At 41.8% G+C, this 17,616-nt stretch overlaps 1 protein-coding gene across 1 annotated transcript in view; it reads left to right on the top strand.

The window, feature by feature from the left end:
• The window catches only part of ADAMTS12 (ADAM metallopeptidase with thrombospondin type 1 motif 12), a 609,209-nt gene that overhangs the window by 491,096 nt on the left and 100,497 nt on the right, over window positions 1-17,616 (top strand). Inside the window, exon 18 of the mRNA XM_075587768.1 lies at window positions 16,462-16,672. Coding sequence (XP_075443883.1) covers window positions 16,462-16,672 — 211 coding nt within the window. The remainder of the gene's footprint in view (window positions 1-16,461; window positions 16,673-17,616) is intronic.

Here is a 17,616-nt window from a genome sequence, read left to right as displayed (position 1 = left end):
TGATTTTTCCGCCTGACCACTCATCCCCAAGCAGCATCCACTCCTGCCCCTACACACCACTATAAAGGATGCAGTGTTCTACGGCAAAGTCACTCACCGAGCCATGGAGGACAATTGTAAGTATTCCCACACCATGGAGGACACTCCTTGGGAAAGATGACTACACCCCTCTGATACCTGTATGCTGGAGGTGGAGGCTGACCTGAGGTTCCATAACGGGCTAAAGCAGAGCCCTGCTCTGTCAACCCTAACACCGACCTGACATGCATGAGCATGCAACTTGTGCTGCTGCAATCCTGCTCACACACCTCTTCAAATTACTGGTGCCTTGGCACAGAAAGAATCATCAGTCTCTATCACTATACAGAGAGTATCCCCTGAGGTCAATGACATAGAGAAAAAAAGCTGCCTAAATAGGTGGTCCTGAGAGAAACTCACTCTCCAACAAATAGGCAATAGCCACTGTGATGGCTAGTGTCACGTGGGCCATCTTTCTATGTGAGAATAACTCCCAGCCATCAGAGTAGTAATATACGTGACAATCATATAAATAACAAATAATATAAATAACACATACACTGGCGACACACTTTATTCGAGCTCGGCTAGTCCCACGAATTCGGGTATACCCGGGTGTATTGAGGTTTGTGACTGTTTTCTGCCCGAGTGCATTGAGGTATTTTCAGGCAGGGATTGAAGCATTTTATTCCCGCTGGCTGCAATACTGCACAGTATATATATATATACTGTATTACAATTCATGAATTTATGCCATCTGGTAGACACGCGAAGCATTGCAGCCTATTAAATCCTAATCATTATCATTTAACAGATCAGCCGCCCGTCAGCAAGGCATGAACCCAGGCTGGGAAGGCAAACGCAACGGGGCTTGTCAGAGGTGAGGAGCGGCGCTTTCCAGGTATCTGCCAGGTACATACTGGGTATTTGCTCGAATAAAGTGTGTCGGTGCAGTACTGTAAAGGGGAGAAGTACTCCCCTTATAAATAATATAAATAACACATACTGTAAAGGGGAGAATGCTGCTGCCAGAATCACTCTACTCTTTCCTAGATCTGTCTCAGCATCTCCCCTCATGAAATCCCTCTCCTGGCTTCCGATCAAATCCCGCATCTCACACTCCATTCTTCTCCTCACTTTTAAAGCTTTACATTCTTCTGCCCCTCCTTACATCTCATCCCTAATTTCTCGGTATGCACCATCCAGACTCTTGCGTTCTGCTCAAGGATGTCTTCTTTCTACCCCCTTTGTATCTAAAGCCCTCTCCCGCCTTAAACCTTTTTCACTGACTGCCCCACACCTCTGGAATGCCCTTCCCCTCAGTACCCGACTAGCACCCTCTCTATCCACCTTTAAGACCCACCTTAAGACACACTTGCTTAAAGAAGCATATGAATAGCACTGTGGATATTCTAAACACGATACATAATGCTTGGCCCCCTGCAGACGCACTTACCAGAACTCCCTCCTACTGTCTCTGTACGTTCTCCCTACCTACCAATTAGACTGTAAGCTCCTCGGGGCAGGGACTCCTCTTCCGAAACGTTACTTTTATGTCTAAAGCACTTATTCCCATGATCTGTTATTTATATTATCTGTTATTTATTTGATTACCACATGTATTACTACTGTGAAGCGCTATGTACACTAAAGGCGCTATATAAATAAAGACATACAATATAATACAATACAATACTTCAGACATAAAAGTAACATTTAGGAAAAGGAGTCCCTGCTCCGAAGAGCTTACAATCTAATTTGTTGGTAGGAAGAATGCACAGAAACAGTAGGAAGGTGTACTGGTACATGCTTCTGCAAGGAGAAAAGGTTAATGTATGAGGTGTTATTTATCAGGCATGTAGTTACTCATATGCTTCCTTAAGCAGATGTGTTTTGAGGTGGGTTTTAAATGTGGATAGAAAGGGTGCTAGTTGGATATTGAGGGGAAGGGCATTCCAGTGGTGTGGGGCAGTCAGTGAGAAAGGTTTAAGGCGGGAGAGGGCTTTAGATACAAAAGGGGTAGAGAGAAGACATCCTTGAGCAGAATGCATGAGTCAGTATGGTGCATAGCGAGAAATTAGGGCTGAGATGTAAGGAGGAGCAGAAGAGTGTAAAGCTTTAAAAGTGAGGAGGAGAATTGAGTGTGGGATACTGCATTTGATAGAAAGCCAGGAGAGGGATTTCAGCAGGAGGGGCACTGAGACACATTTCGGAAATAGTATAGTGATTCTGGCAGTAGCATTTAGGATAGAATGCATATACAGTTTTGATGAGATGGTATCTAACCCCATTAAAACTTTCAAAATGTGTACCAGGGTACTCCCTAAACATTGTCCTAAACAATGTGGAGAGCAAGCGGACTTGTTACATATGCTGTGGTCTTGCCCTTGGATTTGGCCCCTCTGGCAGAAAATTCACATTTGGCTACAGAGGATTTTAGACCTCAAGTTCCCGTTTGACCCCTGGCTGTTTCTGTTAAGCAGGCCAGCACAGCAGATGTCCAGAGCAAAGAACAAGCTCATTGCACATTTTGCAACAGCAACGAGGTGAGAGATGGCAGCATTATGGAAACAAAATGATTCTCCAGTAATTGGAAAAATTAAAAACAGAATTTGGTTTATTTGTCAGATTGCGAAACTTACAAACTGTATGGAATCCGTTCCTGGGTTTGGCTGGAGCTCCCTCTTGCAGAGTTGGTGAGCTCTCAGACAGACCTCCCCTTGGATCTGCAAGCACTATCACCTGTGCGTGCAATCACTGCAGCTCTGTCTCTCTGCTCTGGCATTGGAGGAATTCCCACACACCCCTGTCTTTGGATTGGCTACCTGCCCTTCATATACTGGGTTCTCCCTTTCCCTCATTGCTGAGCATAAACCAAGATTCACTTGGATGTAACTGTGTTTATATGTATGTATATATATATATATATATATATATATATAAATATATATATATATATATATATAAGAATATATATATATATATATATATATATATATATATATATATATATATATATTTATTATATGAGTGGTATCCTTCAAATGTGAAAATTCTTTGGATGGGCTGGTGGTTAACTTCTTATAAGCGACTGAGTCGCTTAACATTCTAAGAGACTCTTCGATATGGAAATCTTGTTAAATAAAGGTAAAAATTAAGGAATTCTCGATGATCAGGAATTCAAGTATTTGAGTGTCCCTTTCCCCAAAGCTCCAGTATATTACTTTTTGCCAAAATTGCATAAGGATCCAGTACGACCACCAGGGAGACCCATCATATCGGGTATAGGCTCAGCCACATCGAACCTATCCAAGTATATAGATATATTCCTTCAAAGTTATGTGATGGACTTGCCGTCACATTTGAAGGATGCCACACATATAATAAATATACTTAAAGATATTGAGTGGAAAAATGAATATATACTATGTACAGTAGATGTGCCTTCCTTGTACACAGTTATAGATCATACGCAGGTGTGTGATGCAATTAGGAGGACTCTTTTGGCTAAAAAAATATTGGATCTGGCTCAAATCAATTTAATTTTAGAGGGCATTAATTATATTTTAAAACATAATTATTTTTGGTTTGATGGTGCATTTTATTTACAGTTGTGTGGCACCACCATGGGGACCAGGTTTGCACCCAGCTATGCTAATCTCATCCTAGGTATCTGGGAGGAGGATGTTATTTTCCATCATAACCCATTTGATGCAAACCTGGTCTTGTGGCGGCACTACATAGACGATATGACGATATTATTTTAATTTGGAATGGACCTGAGACCCTTCTGTTGGAGTTTTTAATATATTTAAATACCTATGACCTCAATCTTATTTTTACCGATTCACATAATACTAGAACTATCTCTTTTTTAGATTTAGTGATTTATATAGAATCTAATACAGTACATATCAATACTTATTTTAAAAGTACTGATTGCAACAGTTTCATTCTTAATACTAGATGTCATCATGAGAACTGGCTTAAAAATGTTCCTCATGGCCAGTTTAGTCGTATTAGGCGGAACTGATCTAAGCTAAGCACATTTCAGGAACAAGCTAAAGTGCTGGAAAAAAGGTTTTTAGAGCAAAAATATAATCCTGTTTTGGTTACGGAAGCCAAAAATAGGGTTACGAACCTAAACCGTAACAGTTTATTAGGGATACCTAAGAAAAGAGAGATGAAAAATAACTTTATCCCTTTTATAACACAATATAACAGGGAATCGCATCAAATACAAAAGATTGTTCGTAAACATTGGCATGTCCTAAAACAGGATGAAATTCTTAAAGACTATCTGCCAGAAGTTCCCCAATTAGTGTTTACTAAAGCAAGAAATCTTAAAGATAATCTGGCACGTAGTGCTTTAAAGAAAGAAGTGGTGACTACAGTAGTAATGAAACATGGTTACCCACTAAACCAAATGTTTTTTTTAAGTGCGATAAATGCAAGGCCTGCAAATTTGGGGTAGCTAAGACTGATTCATTTATCTCAAATGTAACAAAGGAAACATCAAAAATAAGGAGTTTCATTCATTGTCAAAGTCAATATGTGGTACAGTATATGTTCTTACCTGCCCCTGTGGGTATCAATATGTGGGTCGTACTCTTCACCCACTTAGGGTCAGAATTTTAGAACATATACGCAATATTAGCATAGGTCTGGAGACCCATAATGTGTCTCTACACTTTAAGAGATGTCATTGTTCTGATCCATCTGGCCTTAAGTATATGGGTATTGAACAGGGGTCTGCCCACAGGAGGGGTGTTCATAGAACTATAGCCCTGTCAAAGAGAGAGTCCTTTTGGATTTATCGTATTGTATTGTATGTCTTTATTTATATAGCGCCATTAATGTACATAGCGCTTCACAGTAGTAATACATGTGGTAATCGAAAAAATAACAGATAATATAAATAACAGATCATGGGAATAAGTGCTTTAGACAAACATAACATTAAGGAAGAGGAGTCCCTGCCCTGAGGAGCTTACAATCTAATTGGTAGGTAGGGAGAACGTACAGAGACAGTAGGAGGGAGTTCTGGTAAGTGCGTCTGCAGGGGGCCAAGCTTTATGTATCATGTGTTCGGAATGTTCACAGTGCTATTCGTATGCTTCTTTAAGCAAGTGTGTCTTAAGGTGGGTCTTAAAGGTGGATAGGGAGGGTGCTAGTCGGGTACTGAGGGGAAGGGCATTCCAGAGGTGTGGGGCAGTCAGTGAAAAAAGTTTAAGGCGGGAGAGGGCTTTAGATAAAAAGGGGGTAGAAAGAAGACATCCTTGAGCAGAACGCAAGAGTCAGGATGGTGCATAGCGAGAAATTAGGGCTGAGATGTAAGGAGGGGCAGAAGAGTGTAAAGCTTTAAAAGTGAGGAGAAGAATGGAGTGTGAGATGAGGGTTTTGATTGGAAGCGAGGAGAGGGATTTCAGGAGGGGAGATGCTGAGCCAGATCTAGGAAAGAGTAGAGTGATTCTGGCAGCAGCATTTAGGATAGATTGTAGGGGAGACAGGTGAGAGGCAGGAAGGCCGGACAGCAGGAGGTTACAGTAATCAAGACGGGAGAGAATGAGGGCCTGAGTCAGAGTTTTAGCAGTCGAGCAACAGAGGAAAGGGCGTATCTTTGTTATATTGCAGAGGAAAAAGCGACAAGTTTTAGAAATGTTTTGAATGTGAGGGGCGAATGTGAGAGAGGAGTCGAGTGTGACCCCTAGGCAGCATGCTTGGGCTACTGGGTAGATGATCGTAGTTCCAACAGTAATGTGGAAGGAGGTAGTAGGGCCAGGTTTGGGAGGAAGTATGAGGAGCTCTGTTTTAGCCATGTTGAGTTTAAGGCGACGGAGGGCCATCCAGGATGATATAGCAGAGAGACATTCAGAAACTTTGGTCTGTATAGCAGGTGTAAGGTCAGATGTTGAAAAGTATATTTGTGTGTCGTCAGCATAGAGGTGATATTTAAACCCAAAAGATGTTATTAGGTCACCTAGAGAGAGTGTGTACAGAGAAAAGAGAAGAGGTCCCAGGACAGAGCCCTGGGGTACCCCCACAGAGAGATCAATAGAGGAGGAAGAGGTGTTAGCAGAAGAGACACTGAAAGTACGATGGGAGAGGTAGGATGAGATCCAGGATAGAGCTTTGTTCCGAATACCAAGAGTATCGAGAATGTGAAGGAGAAGAGGGTGATCGACAGTATCAAATGCTGCAGAGAGGTCGAGTAATATGAGCAGAGTGTAATGACCTCTGTCTTTGGCAGCATGGAGGTCGTCAGTTATTTTAGTGAGGGCTGTTTCCGTGGAGTGAACAGTGCGGAAGCCAGATTGTAGAGGGTCTAGGAGAGAATAGGTGTTGAGAAAATGGAGCAAGCGAGAGAATACAAGACGTTCAAGGAGTTTAGAGGCAAAAGGCAGGAGGGAAACAGGTCGATAGTTAGAAAGACAGGTAGGGTCAAGCTTGCTGTTTATGAATAATGGTATGACTGTTGCATGTTTGAAGGAGAATGGAAAGGTTCCAGAGCAGAGGGAGGAGTTAAAAATGTGTGTGAGCGTAGGGATTATAGTAGGAGCAAGAGGTTTTAGGAGATGGGAGGGAATGGGGTCAAGGGGGCAAGTGGTAGAGGGAGAAGTGGCGATCAACAGCGACACATCCTCCTCTGAGACAGTGGAAAAAGAGTCAAGGAAGGCAGGAGGAGAGTTAGGAAGAGGTGTAGGATGGGAAGAAGAAACAGAGGGGATGTTCTGACGTATGGATTCCACCTTTTCCTTAAAATAGTCAGCAAGGTCCTGAGTGGAGATGGAGGAAGGAAAGGCAGCTGAGGGTGGTTTAAGTAGAGTATCAAAGACAGAGAACAGTCGGCATGGGTTAGACTTGTGCATGTTGATTAGTGCAGAAAAGTAGGCTTGTTTAGCTTGCGAGAGGGCAGAGTTGAAACAGGATAGCATAAATTTGTAGTGAAGGAAGTCTGCGAGAGTGTGAGACTTCCTTCAGAGGCGTTCAGAGGAACGAGTGGAGGAACGCAGCATGCGCGTGTGGGAATTTAGCCAGGGTCTAGGGTTAGAAGGGCGAGTGCGGCAGAGAGAAAGTGGGGCATGTAGATCAAGAGAGGAGATCGTCTTAAAACATTTCAACCAAAAAGGTTTAAATGTCGATTTTGACATAAATGCCTTTTTGGTGTAATAATAAATCTACCATTAAACATTGATATATATATATATATATATATATATATATATATATATACACACTCAGTGGTTGACAAATCACCCAAAAATCTACTCGCCGATCCAAAAAAATCTACTCGCCGAACCAAAAAAATCTACTCGCCACCTAGTCCCGCCCCAGCCCCACCCCCGTCCCACCCCCAGCCCCAACCCCGTCCCACCCCCAACCCCACCCCCGTCCCACCCCCAACCCCACCCCCAGGCCCGCTTTAAATAAAAACAAATAAAATAAATTGAATAAATTCCTAGTAAGAACAACATTCGTTTTTGACATACGTTTATTTATTGTATTACATTATACTACAATTAGTCCTTGTTACGTGTGTGTGTGTGATCTTACCTGATCCGCAGTCCAGGTACCCTCATTCCAGCAATGGTATATGTTGGACGGGAAGTGTTTCTTGCCTGTCTTCTGGGATAGGGGGGATTCCGATGTCTCCTGTGTGAAACTTGAGAGTCAAATCTGAAAGAAAGCAGTATAGGTTATTTCGGTGTACGTATAGGGCAGTTAAGATATATAGGGTAAATAAGATATCCAGGTCCAGAGTGTGAGACAGACTGTATGAGAGAGAGACAGACAGAGAGACAGAGTGTGGGTGAGAGAGAGAGACACACACACAGAGAGAGAGATAGAGAGAGCGACACACAGAGAGAGAGAGCAACACACACAGAGAGAGAGATAGAGAGAGAGAGAGAGAGAGCGACACACAGAGACAGAGAGAGCAACACACAGAGAGAGCGAGCGACACACACACACAGAGAGAGAGTGACACAGAGAGAGAGAGAGACACACAGAGTGAGAGAGCGACACACACAGAGAGAGAGAGAGATCAACACACACAGAGAGAGAGAGAGCGACACCCAGTGAGAGAGAGCGACACAGAGAGAGTGAGAGAGCGACACACAAAAAGAGAGAGCGACACACAGAGAGAGAGCGACACAAAGAGAGAGCGACACACAGAGAGAGAGCGACACACAGAGAGAGAGAGCGACACACAGAGAGAGAGAGACACACAGAGAGAGAGAGAGAGACACACAGAGAGAGAGCGAAACACAGAGAGAGACACACAGGGCGAGAGAGACACACAGGGCGAGAGAGACATACAGGGCGAGAGAGACACACAGGGCAAGAGCGACACAGGGAGAGAGCGACACACAGGGAGAGAGCGACACACACACAGAGATAGTGAGAGACAGAGAGTGAGAGAGTGACAGAGAGAGTAACACAGAGAGACCCAGTCAGACGTCCCATCCCCTCACTCTCTCTCTCACACACACACACACACACACACACTCACACACACTCACAAACACTCACACACACTCACAGAAACAGAGCTGCCCGAGCAGAACCGGCGCCGGGAGTCCCACTCACCATCGGAGGTATGTGGAAGTCATCGGGTGCTGCAGGAGACTTTGGAGGTATGTGGGGTCCTGCGGGTGTATGCAGCGGCCTGCGGGAGACATCGGAAGTATGTGGTGGCCTGCGGGGGTATGCAGCGGCCTGCGGGAGACATCGTAAGTATGTGGGGGCCTGCGGAGGTATGTGGCGGCCTGCGGGAGACATCAGAGGTATGTGGGGGCCTGCGGGGTTATGCGGCGGGCTGCGGGAGATATTAGAGGTATGTGGGGGCCTGCGGGGTATCCGGCGGCCTGCGGGAGACATCGGAGTTATGTGGGGGCCTGCGGGGTATGTGGTGGCCATTTGGGTTATGCGGCGGCCATTAGGGGGAAGGAGGGAGGGAAGGCACTGCTCAGGGAGCCGGAGGCAGGGTAAGCTTCTGCAGCAACATAAACCTGTCTCCGGCTTTTTTTTTTCTCCTTCAGCGCGCGGGGAAATTCAGCGCGAGTGGGGGAATTTAAACAGCAGCACGTGGGCTGCTTGGGCCAATCGCCAAGGGGCAATTTCGAGTTGCCCCAGGCGACCAGGTGACCGAGTTTGTCGAACACTGTACATATATATATATATATATATATATATATATATATATATATATATATATATATATATCTTTTTTACAGGTACAGGGGATTTTTTAGGTTGTGCTTTTCTCTGTTGTCATTATATTGATATCCTGGATTTAATGCTCCGTGTAAAGGTTGAATCCACTTACATTGATTTTAAATCTGAGGTTCTTCTATTGATTTCTTTTTTTTTACGGTAATCATATTTATATTTTTAGGGATGGAGTGGTTTTTACCTCTCTATATTAAAATTAATGACAAGGGATTTCTATTTAATTTTTTAATATGTATTTTTAATTATGACATCTATGTGTTAACACTTATTTCCTTGTGTTTTAGATGCCATTTTTCTTTAATGTGTATCTATGTTAATCTATGTTTATTTTGTATTATTTTTTGTGTCTATATCAGAGTTTTTGCTAAATTACACGATGTGTATCTGTTAGATTAAAGCTTTTCTGTATTGTGCACATTGCTAGCCCTATGTGTGAATACAGCTATAAAAGAGGTGACTTAACAATGCGATTTTGGAAGCCTGTTTGGTCTCCATGGTAATAGTATAATATCTTGTGTTGCAATGCACCGAGGACTCAGCTCAGGATGTGTACTGCCCCTGATTACGTCATGACGTCAAGAATGTCAATGCGCGATGACGTGTCGGACGCCGGCAAGCGTCGTTATGTCATCGATGACGCGACACAACTTCAAATCGGATGGCGGAGATGCTATTTAAAGCTGCAGTTCAGTCAATATCCTGCATGTGTGTTTTTTTAAATCAGTTCTGTAGTAAGAAAAAATACTTTTAGCATTTTCTGTTTTTAAAAAAACAAATTTGAAAGACCAATTTTCTTGTATTCTGTTTTAACAGCCATTTTCTAAAGCACTGCTCCTTCATGTCCTGTCACAAGCCCTGGCACTCCCCTTTGTCAGCCCTGCCCTCCCTCTAGCACATATCAGTGCAGGAGTGCTCATGAATATTCAGGAGCTTCCACTGAGAGACAAGCAGAAGAAAAACAGATCCCTGCACTAATTATGTCACCAAATTTCGCTTATCAATACATGGAGAACGAATTGACCTGCAGCTATACAGTTCTTTAGGTAATTAGAGATTGCACACATGAAACTATTGAAGTAAAAAAAAAAAAGAAAAAAAAAATACTGAACTGCAGCTTTAAAAGAGGGATATACCACACTACTTTACATCCCCTGAGGAAGACGGACTGTCGAAACGCGTAGGGCGGAGTTTGTACAGCACAGGGACTTTGGGGGGGCATTCATACACTGCCGGTGGACTTCATTATTCAGCCAAAGTGACTGCCTATCGGCCGTGCAGCAGGATATGAAGCTGTTTTGGGAGTGACGTCTGCCTGCCTTTGTGTTGTGACCCTGGGGGGGTCTGAATGCCTATTACAAAGCCACACGTGTAAGTGCACTACTTTGTGTTTTAAATTAATGAAAGCAATTGTACACTATATTTTGCTTTTTCCCTTCTACATGTGGGGTCCCCCTCCCTCTATTTCCCCTATGGATCATCTGAGTTGTCGCCAGTGATGGTGTGAAGTACCTACCTGGAGGTCTTCAGAGTTGGTTACTTCATATAACCATACTGCCTGTTTGCCACGTGCAATACGTGAGTCTAAAGTTCAAAGATTTGATCATGCTGTTTTATTTGATATACAGTGTTGCACTATCTTTTGTTCTGTTTTATATTTCCTTGCATGTGCTGGATGAAATTTGCGCCCCTGTTGTTTTCTCCAAAGATCTTGCACTGCTTGGGAGGTGAGGTAAAAACCCTGCTATAGAAATCGAAGGATGCTTTAAAACTCATTAAAAATGGCATTAAGAGTTCAATAACAAAAAAAAAATCCAGTAAGTATTATATAATACTACAGAACTAGTTTATTTAAAGAAAAACCATATAGGATTTTACATATTTTGCTGCTTTACCAGAGCTCTGCAGATCTTGCGCACAGAAGGATATTATGGATACAACAGAATTCAATGTATTTCTCATGTTGGCAAGCATAAACCTTTTTAAATGTAATTCCCAGTCCACTGTTCGAGTATTCATTCGTATTCTAGGTGACAGAAGAAATACTTTTTAGAGACAGCTGAAGTTTACATTATCAGTTGTTGCTGACAGTGCTGAAACCCCAGGTAATGGAATATCTCAAGTCAACACTAAACATGAATCAAAGTTCCTACTGAATGACATTTAATATACCGTAATTTATTGTGAAAGTTGCATTTTATCAAGAAAATGTAATTGTTTTACTGATTGAAGAAACCCATAAAATACCAATTGTTGAACATGGTAACTAAACGAAGACTGCAGCTACACAGTGTACATGCAGGGGTGGGCAAACTTTTGCCCCTGCGCCCCCCTGCCTCTTGTCCTCCGGTGCCATGCCCTCCCCCCCTGAACTGTGTGGTGTCAAATGACGTGCAGGGTCATGTGACGTCACGTCACCAGCAGCATCATGTGGCAACCTGCGTGTGACGTCACGCCGCATGACCCGTGGCGTCATGGCGTTGCCATGGAGACACTTCCATACGCCGGCTGAAGCAAGGTAAGTTTAGGTTCCAGAGGCCTCAAGCGATCCCCAGCATTTAGTTTTAATGCCTTGGGGAAGAGCGCAGGGCCTCTGCAACTGCCCGCGCCCCCCCCCCCCCCAAGAAAAATCTTGCGCCCCCCAGTTAGCGCACCCCTAGTGTACAGTACAGTATAAAATAGAAACTCTTCATCCAAACAAATTTGTGGGACACAGTTTTTTATGGTATATGCTATCATTTTTTTCTTGTGCTGCTCACAAATAGTTCACAGCGACTTTGTAACCATATTGTTGCATATTATGTCGTTTAAGGTTCTTTGTTTTTTTTTTATATAATGTTTTTTTGATAAGTTGAAAGTCTCTCAGAAAGAAAAACAAAACATTTTTCATATAATATAACAGAAACTGTTTTAAGAGCGCTCTTCTTTGCACAAGAATCAGAGACATGAAGAATGACACAGGAGTCATGTACTATTGTCAATTATTACATTGATTTTTCTTTCTTCTCCTTCCTTGAGATATTTTAGAGTTGTGTTTTGCCTCCAAATTTGTATATACAGATAACAAAAGCTTGTTGTATGCCCTATAAAGGGGGAGGGGGGAGGAAACCATTGAGTTTTGTATTCACTGGTAAAAGTAAAACAAATAATTTCTTATCACAGTTTGATCCCAGCACAGGCTTAATAGAAGATACATTAAGAGGAGTAGTAGACAGAGATTTGTGAGACTATATAAGTAGACCTGTCAAACCGTAATGCAGGTGTCCTAAGGCGATCACAGGGACGACAAAAATCTCCAGTATCAATGAGTGAATATTCATTGTGGATCTGTCTTGTGTCTAAATGTCAATTAAAGAAAAGTAAACTGAATATACAGTATCAAATCAAATAAATGCAGCATTCTGTAGAGAAATGCAGTGATCTTGTTTGCATTTCCAGCTTTGTGTTAGCTATAACATGGTGTTCCATTCCTAATGTGATGTTGTAAGCTGGAAGCTTACCTACGTTCATAATTACTTGGGGACAGTTGTCCTTATCTGTGCAAATCAGCAGCAGTCTGTTTAGTATGTCATTATTTACAAACATATTCTGTTCCATTTAGTAGGTGGTTTATTACCACCTGTTCTGATTCATCAGCCAGGATATATACAGTATACTTCCAAGTAAGGGGAGCGCTTGTAGTTCACATGAAGAATATGTGAATAAAAAAATAACAATAATGGTGTAGCCAATAGTGACAGTGAATTTAGACTAAAAAAGATGTTGGTCCCACTCACAGATTTGTATAATAAAGATAGCATATCATAGATCCACCTCTCTCTGATGGGAGCACTACAATGGTCCCTCTTCTTAAATCAGGGCCTTTGTCTCCAGTACAACTCGAGAGAAAGAGAGCTCACAATAGTGTAATATATCCAATAGAATATACAGCTCAACCTCCTTATAACGCTGTTCTTTGGATCCAAAGAATCACATTGCGTTATAAGCGGATCACGTTAGAAATAATGTACAATTGTATGCATTGTACAATAAAGTTTTTAAGACACCAATAATCGTGTTGTAAAGTATTCATAAATACGAAAATTGGGAGCCACGCTTGCACCGCGTTATAAGCGGATTCGCGTTGTAACAGGTCGCGTTATAACGGGGTTGAGTTGTATATTGCACATAAACAGATTATGTATAAAACACTCACATTTTATACAAATGTATCTATCACGGAAGATGACTCTGTAAACAATCCTAGTGCTCCATTGGTCCCACTCTGCTAGCCTCCTTCACATCCGTGTACGTCACTTCTGGTGACGACTCTCATTAAGGGAAAAGTAGCTCTATCGGGACACTCGGCTGCAAGTACTTGGATCGTAAGTCCTCCCCACAGCAGGATTCAACGCGTTTCACTAGGCTTCCTGATGCGTCCTGATGAAGCCTAGTGAAACGCATTGAATCCTTTCATATTCACTTTGTATTGGTTGCATTTGCATTTATTAACCCATCAGGTATACTAGCGTCCTGTTACATCCTTTCTTTTCTATATACAGTATATACTGTAATGACTAATAGGTATTGTATATTTATAATGTCCAAAATGTTAGTTACGGTACACTATAATTCATTTCTGTATAATTTGTATGTCACAGTTGTGGTCATATCCATCGACTTTTCACCACTTGAAAATACAAGTTAGCTTAAATCAGGCACTGTATCTAATTATGTATCATACTGTACAATATTTAGTTTCTCTAACCATCTTTTATTACCATCCTTCAAAAAACCTTTCCAATTATGGGACAATGGAAATGGCCATATTATAATAAAAACTGAAGCTAACATAATTCCGTTTTCACATAAATTAAAGCAGTAATACTACTTTCCAAGTTTTTTTGTCTTTATATTTTTTATTATTTGTATATATATAAAGCACGTGATAATGATAATTCTGCATTCTTACCTAAGCAAACAATCGTTTGGTGCTCCTGTTATTAATCTGTCAAAATCCTGATTGTGTGCCTAACATAATGGCTGCTTCAGTCAGAGTAAGGCGCGACGGGCTTTCTGGCATTTGATTGGTTCAGGGGCTGTGACATGGGGCGACAGCCCTTGAAAAATCATATATTGCCAACTTCCAATTTTGGCGACGCAACGTCGCTCTGTCGCATTGTCGCCGTTGCGCTTAATATAAGCGCACACTGCGGCGGCAATGTATTTGTTTTTGGGCGACGTCGCATCGCCGTCGCCCGTCGCGGGCACTATACGCACGGCCTAACTCAGCAACTACAATGCATCCTCATATTACGAAGGTAACATTATCTACTGTATAGTTACAGTTTACAGCTCAAACTCCTGGGAACATTTGCAAAATCATCCCTACAGGAAAGTGTTGCAAATATCTTGCACTGCTTGGGAGCTGGGCTAAAACCTGCTTTAGAAATCAAAAGATGCTTTAAAACGCATTAAAATGGGATTAAGAGTTGAATAAAACAACAAACAAAACAATCACTATTATCAAATACTGAACAGATTTATTTAAAAAATAAAAACATAAGATTTCACATTTTTGCCAGGGTTAGGTTTTTCTTTCTTATTGTTTTTGTTTTTTTACAGTTATCACCAGGTAATGGACATTCTTGATGGGTATGATGCTTTTAAAAATAAGAAATACCGTATAATACTGTAGTGATTTGTAAAAGAAAGATATGCAAGAATCAGAATGCAATTTATTTGCTGAGGCAGAACAGTTATTACTTACAGTAAGATCATTATTTGGGGGTAGAAAAAAATAATACCTTAGGCATCTTGTGTACTGAAGCATGCTTGTTGTTCAGAAATGTATTTTCTTACTATGCACTGATACTGTATAATCATGTTAACATTATACAATGTCACTGCAAGGATATGTTACTGTGAGTTAGCTGTTTGATTCTATCTGAACTTACACGAAATGCAATGAAACATTTCTCAGCTCTATCTTCAAGTAATATCACAATGCATTTCTTAAGTTCTCTGACACTGTTCTGGCAATGCAATTGAAGATTAGAAAAATAATTCCACTTGCCAATACTTAGATAAATACTGTGGAAAGTAATTTTTATTATTACGCTTTATACAATTCTGTGTATAACTGTGTGTAGCGCCGCTTCCCCCACCCGCTGAGAGATTGCTACCGAGTGTAATGTGGTGCGTTTTACCTGTTGGCTCACAGGAGGCCTGAACTGCTGCTGCTGGGAGCCTGGGGTGTACCTGGTTGGTTCTGGTGACAGTGCCTCCACCTGCGAAGGATCTGGGCAGTGCCAGATAACCCTACTCACAGGACCCAATACAATAAATACACATGCAGTATACAGTATATTGGCAGGTTTACCGAACACGCAACTTATAACCAGAAAGAGTAATGCAGCTACACCATACATATGTATACACAGATATGTAGTAACTTCCCAATAATCGGGTGCAGGGGGCACCAGTGTCCCAGTGTCCAGCCCCAATTGTCTCTCCCACCCCAAGTGTGTGTGACAGCGCTGTCCACAGTAAGAGAGTGTAGTTGGGGCACTTGTTGACTGTATCATACCTGCCAGGTGCTCCAGCACCTGGTACCACCAACTGAGGAAAAGGATTCGTCTGGTCCCACGCCTTCGCCATCAGCGATGGCGTCCACCTCTACTTGGGGTGGACTCAAGCCAGAGGGTCCCACCATGATGAGATTCTCTTTGGCTTGCGGTGGTGGTCTGGTCCAAGACAGCAAGTGCCGTGCAGCATCTTCCTGTGTCCCTGATATGATTGCACACTACAGGGGCAATGTCCCAATCTAAGGGAGCTTGTCCCTACAGCACCCAGAATCTGAGAGGGACTCAGGGCCTACCTTGGGCCTAAGGGAGTAAACTAGGCCTAGTCCAGGGAAGCACAGGGAAGACCATCAGTTTATTTCTTGTTTATTTTGATGTTACCCTAGGTTTCCACTTACCCTTCCTTATAGATTGTAAGCAGGGGCATGGCTCCCCTTACCTACTGTTACAATGTATGTTAATGTTTATAATGTTATTGTTTTTTATGCTCCCACCCTATTGTACTGCGCTACGTAATATGTTGGCAAATTATAAACAAATACAAATAATAATATTAATGGTTGGACTTACACATTTTAAAAGAGGAATGTTTAAAAATGTGTATTTGCACATTTGATATTGAATAATATCTGCTAAACATATTTTGTAGATGGTGGGCTGGAGAATGGCAACAATGCTCAACTACTTGTGGACCTAGTGGAGAGAAGAAAAGGACTGTTCTTTGTATCCGAACTGTGGGGTCTGATGAACAAGCTCTTCCCTCTGAGGCCTGCCAGCATCTTACCAAACCCAAGGGCTATGTTTCCTGCAATAGAGATATCTTATGCCCATCAGATTGGACAGTGAGCAACTGGAGTGAGGTAAAACAATGTGTCCCTCAATTGTTTTTTTTTTGTTCTCATGTATGTATGAATATATTTATTTATATAGCGCCCACAGTGTACTCAGTGCTTTACAAAGACAATAAAGTACAGGGAATTGTAATACAATAAGCACAACAAAGTCAGACAATAGGAAAGGAAATCCCTGCCCCGGAGAGCTTACAAGCTAAGTGATATGTTGGGCAATTTACAGAGACAGCAGATCAGGGAATAAGTGCAGTAGATGACAGTGCATGGCAGGACGATAGAAAGGAGTCCAGGCTATTGGGACTATGTGCTAAATTAGTGCAAAAAAATGCTAGTTTCACAAGTACAACAAATGATACAATAGTACAAAAAATACAAAAAAATACAGTGAACCTTTAAGTCCCGTGTGCTGAAGTCATATAAGCTGCCTTGAAAAGTCAGACTGGCTGTCTGACAACCACTTTGGATAACTGTGAAAAACAGACCTTTCAGGTGCTTCGATCATAGAGCTAAATAAATTCCTTTGAAGCTTGTGTTGATTCTTTTGTGCCAGCTGAGGATCTTTACACATCGAGAAAATAGGAGACACAAGAAACACAGAACATGCCACCGTAGTGTATTATCCTTTAGATATTAAGATGACTATTAGTCAGGGACAATGACAGAGATGGCTGAATAATAAAAACATGTAATAATTCTCTCAATGAGATAAATGCAATATAAATGAATATAAAAAGACGGAATCAAACAGTATGACTTGTAATATACACTAATACACTTGTGCATATGGTTAAATATAGATGCACTGATTCTTCAGTCCTGTTCAAGACATCGTTGTATATAGCTAAGCAAGCTGCTGGTCTCCGTCAGGTGGAAAAATTACAATCCTACTTACAAAACGTAACTAGGACATAAGCCTTAGTTAGTGGAGATATCACTAGCGCTACTGATCCAGG

Source organism: Ascaphus truei, chromosome 1 (genome assembly GCF_040206685.1).
Source record: "Ascaphus truei isolate aAscTru1 chromosome 1, aAscTru1.hap1, whole genome shotgun sequence".
In the NCBI taxonomy this organism is placed as follows: Eukaryota; Metazoa; Chordata; class Amphibia; order Anura; family Ascaphidae; genus Ascaphus; species Ascaphus truei.
The sequence above is the reverse complement of the archived record's forward strand: the minus strand, read 5'-3'. Positions and strand labels throughout refer to the sequence as shown.